Source organism: Euprymna scolopes, chromosome 23, assembly GCF_053919585.1.
Source record: "Euprymna scolopes isolate OS-2025 chromosome 23, ASM5391958v1, whole genome shotgun sequence".
NCBI lineage: Eukaryota > Metazoa > Mollusca > Cephalopoda > Sepiida > Sepiolidae > Euprymna > Euprymna scolopes.
Genome location: NC_136504.1, coordinates 37,891,978 through 37,897,660, shown reverse-complemented (window position 1 = coordinate 37,897,660; position 5,683 = coordinate 37,891,978). Strand labels below are relative to the sequence as shown.

Sequence of the window (5,683 nt, the reverse complement as noted above, 5' to 3'; positions counted from 1 at the left end):
AGTTCCCTGTTAAATAAGATCCCAAATAGTAGCCCCTTATATTACAAGTGGCAGCACGTCTTGTTTAGGGTGAAAAAAAAAAAAAAGAGTCATAATAAAAAAAAGAGTCATAATAAAAGAAGAGTCATCAAAAAGAGTCACAATAAAAAAAAAGAGTCATAATAATAAAAAGCGTCATAAAAATAAAAAAGAGTCACAATAAAAAAAGAGTCATAATAATAAAAAAAAGTCATAATAATAAAGTCATATTAAAAAATGAATCATAATAATAAAGTGTCATAATAATAAAGTCATAATAAAAAAGTCATAATAAAGAAGAGTCATAATAATAAAAAAGTCATAATAAAAAAGAGTCATAATAATAAAAAAAGTCATATTAAAAAATGAATCATAATAATAAAGAGTCATAATAATAAAGTCATAATAAAGAAGAGTCATAATAATAAAAAAGTCATAATAATAAAAAAGTCATAATAATAAAAAAGTCATAATAATAAAAAAAAGTCATAAAAAAACAAAAAAAAAAAACTTGTAAACAATTGTTACAGAAAAAGTGCAGTGGAATTGAGAGAGAGAACATCCACGTGCAAAAAAGTGAAAGACAACGAAAATGGATGAAAAGTCAGATGTGGAGAAAGTGTATTTGAATGTTCATTTTTTTTTTTTTTTAATTTATATTCTTGACATTGTTTGCTGATAATTGGAATTTCTTTCTGCCAAGAAGTAAAAATTTTCGATTTTATGTGCACTTAGGATTGTTGGGATGCCGCGACAAATGCTCTTTATCAAGTTTTGCAATGAAGACGTTTATGGTAATGCCTCATCTTTAAGATTAACATGGTTGTGGTGTTCAGGAAAATTACATCCCTTTTTTAAAAAAAAGATGGAATTGCCTGATCATCAAAGACAAGATTCAAGCAAGGGCGCACAATTCACAGCATCTTATAATTATATAAATTAAAACTCATCTTACTCCAAATAATTTTAGTGACTGAAATAGGAATTAATCGAAATCGTTCCTGGGAGAAATGTCCATAGTAATTAAACGATATTTATTAATAATAGTATTGCGATTTTCGATGCCTAAAAATAAATGTATTAGCTTTAAGATTAACATTGTTGTGGTATTCAGGAAAAATATAGAGTATAGTTTCGGATGGACCTGAAGAATTTTGACCCCCCCTCCTCTATTTTTATCTTCGAATAAACACTAGTCTACCAGATTAAGGAAAATGAGAAAAAAGTCAATATTTAAATATTTGTAGGGGTGCTCAGTTTCTAGTAAATTGATCACCCATTTTAGAACCACTCGACGTTTTTAGGCCAAATTTCGCGAATTTATACTTTTTATACAATTTAGTTTTTTTGAAATAATCTAAAAGGCTAAACTACTTTTAAAAAAGGATAAATTTGCGAAAGTTGGCCTCAAAACGTCGGGTGGTTCTAAAATGGGTGATCGATTTACTAGAACGTTGCATTACAAACTGAGTACCCCCTACAAATATTTAAATATTGACTTTTTTTCTCATTTTTCTTAATCTGGTAGACTAGTATTCAATCGATAATAATCCGTTGAAAAAAAAAAGAAAAAGAAAAAAAAAAAAACAGAGAGGGGGCAATATTCTTCAGGTCCGCCTAGTTTCAAAATAGAGGCCGCATCAATTATTGGCGTTATTCTGACGTTTTTTCTTATTAAAAAAAACAAACACTCAAACAAATAAACAAACAAACAAACAAACAAAACATTACGTTACATTTGATCAGTCATTGAAAAACAAAAGTAAAACATAATTATCACCCCCCCCGCCCAATTCAATAACGAGTTTGTTTTGTTTCCATTTTAAAGAAAATTAGAAAAAGGTGACCCGTTGTGCCACCCACTTAGTTCATGTTAGACTTTTTTAATTGAGAATAAGTAGGTTTGCAAGTTATATTAAAAAGACAAAATCCTAAACTACGCTCTTTCTGTTGGTTTGGAAATTTTGAGATGAGGATTGATAATGTCTATTATTTGGATTATTCAGATTACTGCTCTCATCTTAAATGTCATTCTCAAACGGTGGAGAGCAAAACGCCAAAGAAGCAAAGGCAGCTTGCGTTATTTCAATCATGAACGCGTAGAAACCTTAAGTAAATCGTATTTGTACTCTTAGTATTGCCCGCACTGAGGATTGAACCTTCAACTGTTAGGGGACTGTCACTTAGCACGTAGAGCTGACTCTTACGTAGCTCTTTTCTTCAGTGAAGGCAGATAAGGGATGAAGAGCCTCTTCACCGCTTATCTGCCTCCGTGAATAAAATAAAGGGTTCTCTTCAAATTTTTTTTTTTTTAATAGATTTCCAAGTTTGACAAGATACACCTTAAGGCCAGGGATTAAATTGGCCAAAAACGTAAGAAAAACATTAGAGATGAGAACAGTAATCCGAATAATCCTAATTATTTAATTATCATCTTAAAAAAAAAAAAAAAAAAAAATTCATAAACAGACTATATAAACATTTAATTTCGGTTAATTCCTATTTCAGTCACTAAAATTATTTGGATTTTCAATATCATTCTAAAACACCTTATTTTATTTTATTTTTTTTACTCCAAACAGTTTCAGCATTAAAAATAAATAAATAAAATAAAATAAAAAAATAAATACATTCAGTTTTTTTTTTTTTTTTAACCTGGTTTCGAGTATGTTTTAGTGTCGCCTGCTTGTTTACATTTTTTTTCCAGCTTTCAAATTTCGTATCGACTAACACAGGTAAACATATAATCGCGCTCTTTTAAAAAACTTTTTATTCGTATAGTCGGTTTTTAGAATCGGGATAACCCGCCAAGACTCAGGACTGACTCCATAAGTAGTGATATTATCTAAACGCATATAAATTTCAAGTTCCAATAACCGTAAACAAGTACCAAAGATATCGTAAAACTTTAATTTAACTTGAAAATACTATTTAAAAATAGCACGGTTTCAATAAGTGCACAAGCACCCTAAATAATAACGTTATTATTTCAGCACGGTCTGTATTCTGCATAAGTACCCTTGTTTCTACCTGTTCACCGAATAAATTAAAACGACTAATACATACAAAAATAAATAAATAAATAAATCATGTTCATTTTTGTCGTCATCAAAGTTTCTTTTTTTAGTTAATGAAATCATATTTAATTACGTTTTCCAACTTTGATGGCTTTTATCACAAAAGCCATCAAAGTTGGAAAACATGAAGTTTACTCGAAGGTTTTAATTCCGAAACGACCACTTCACCCAAGGGACTGACATGGATCCCACCAGGGTTTGCAATTCCATCTTTGTCTGTTAATAAAATCGATTCAAAGTCGCCGTCCATCGTGAATCGGAGCACCCGGTTTCTGTCGCTATCTGTCACGTAGATGAAACTGTTGTCGGTGGTGACATCTTCCGGGTGTTCCAGGGCATGCTCTCCGGAGCCACGGTAGGTAAATTTCATCTGTCCTTCTTTATCGAAACAATATAAACACTTGAGCCGGTTCCCGACTATGAGGATGTTCATTTGTTGGGTGACAGTCATATACCAAAGGCCACCCTCGAGGATACCCGTTTCTAAGTCCAGATCAACCGTCTGCACGTTCTGTATTTCACCGTCGTCTTTAAAAACGAGAATGTCAACACAAAGCGTGTAGTAGTTTATTGAACAGACCAGACGACAGTAATCCGGACTAGCGACACTTTCGTAAGCCTTGACCGTTTTGAGGTTTTTGCGGATTTCTATACAACCGTTGCACTTGACGAAACAAATCTGTTTGCTTTCGGGCAGAGTGACCACGATCTCGTAATTTGACCAGAGACAGATACCGTGCGGAGGTGTATGCAGTTCGTACTCTTCCACGACCTGTCCGTCGAACCCAAGTTTTTTCAACGTCCCGTCGTGTCGGTCGCTGACGACGATGAACTTTTTCGGGATGACCACCAAATTATCCAACCGGGAACCGTCTTTCCGTTTCACAATGCTGCGACATTCAAACGTCGCTACTTTATTGGGTATGCTGTCGTGCGTCCACGTGACAGTGCGGTAGGTTTTCGTCTGGTTTTCTTTGTAGGGCGCGTTTTCTTCTTCCATGATCGTCCGACAGATGTCGTATTTAGAGATTTCCTTAAAGTTTCGCAGAAAAGAAGGATTCGGGTGGACACGCGGCATGAGACGCATGAACCTCAACGATGGAATCTTGAGGTCCGTGCAGGGGAAGATCTCGCCCGACAGGGTGCACAACTCAGGATCGCTAGTCGTTTCGGTCGACTTCTTGATCTGGATAATACGATCGCCGAGGTAAGAAGATATCTGACGAGTTTGAGTCAGTAATTTCTTTAAGTGATCATGTTGTTCTTTAAATTCGTGCTCAGCTTCGCTAACTGCAGTAGCAGCCTTTTCCAGCAGGATCTTGATCATTTCCTCCGTAGATAGACGCACTTCGTTCAGCGTACCGTCTTTATGCTCGGCCACCTTCTCCAGTTGCGTCTGTACCATATTAGCAAGTTCCTCCATCTCTGATTTACGACTCTGTAAAGAGATGTTCAGTTGCCGACGGGCCTGGTCGGTGAGGACGAGCTTACAAGAACTATGAGTATCGATAAAGCACCCACAACAGACCATTTTACTACAACTTGCACAGAATATATTCAGATCTTCGCCCGTGTGTATCGGACAGGTGGACGAGGCCGCCGAAGCTTGCCACACCACTGCCTGTGACAGGCTGACTGTTTCATGTTTTGAATCTGACGGCCGCGGGAAGAGTTTGTGTTCTAGGTTGCACGCCGGACAAAGGCTTTCACTGCAGCTTTTGCACCAAGAGGTCGCTTTGCGGTTACCTTGTCCGCGACGTCGACACGACTTACAGGTTTCGAATTCACTCCACTGGTTTTTCTGCGGGGAGACGCCGCTACCGACGAAGAAATTAGTCGGGAATGTTTTTGCCCATCCACTTAATTGTACCGACGAGCTCGGAGGGATGACTCTGCCGCGACAGGAGGGACATGAGAAAGTGCCGCGGCTGTGGATTTCGTCTTCTCGACTGTTGATGTGGTTCTGAAGGCACCGACAACAAAATGTGTGCAGGCAAGGGATGAGAGCCTTCGGCTCCTTAAAATCCTCTAAACAAATGTAGCAACAGAAAACCTCGTTTCTGGTACTTTTTTCTGAAGCCATTTTGTGGATGTAGCAGACAATGTTTACACTGCGCATGCGCTGTGATTTTAATCACTGGGAGTTCTCTCCCTTGCATTGCCTTTTGTTTTGCTTTTTGTAAGCAGCTTAACTATAATAATCTATCAGCTCTATAGACTTTTTGAATAGTAGTTGTTATGATGCTAAAATAAATTAATTTAATCAAATCAAATAGAAAAAGATTAAAAAAAAAAATACGCGCGCTTCGTTTATGATTGAATAGCGATCTTTATATATATATATATATATATATATATATATATATATATATATATATATATATATATATATATATATATTTGTATAATATATACAGAAATTTACATGGGTAGTCGGTACCGGCGGTTTCAAGCCCGGTAGTTGAGGACTGCTCTTAATGTCCGCCTCCGCCTCAGGCTCTCTTCAGCCGACTCTCATCAATATATATATGAACTATCTTTTTAAATTATTATTATTTTTTAATTAATTAATTTTTTTTTATAGAATT

General features: G+C 35.7%; 1 protein-coding gene across 1 annotated transcript; it reads right to left on the bottom strand.

The window, feature by feature from the left end:
• Positions 1-2,521: 2,521 nt before the first annotated feature.
• LOC145245834 (E3 ubiquitin-protein ligase TRIM56-like) lies at positions 2,522-5,270 on the bottom strand. Its single transcript, XM_080107486.1, has one exon. The coding sequence runs from the start codon at positions 5,212-5,214 to the stop codon at positions 3,205-3,207; it is 2,010 nt and encodes a 669-aa protein (XP_079963612.1). The 5' UTR covers positions 5,215-5,270; the 3' UTR covers positions 2,522-3,204.
• Positions 5,271-5,683: the final 413 nt, after the last annotated feature.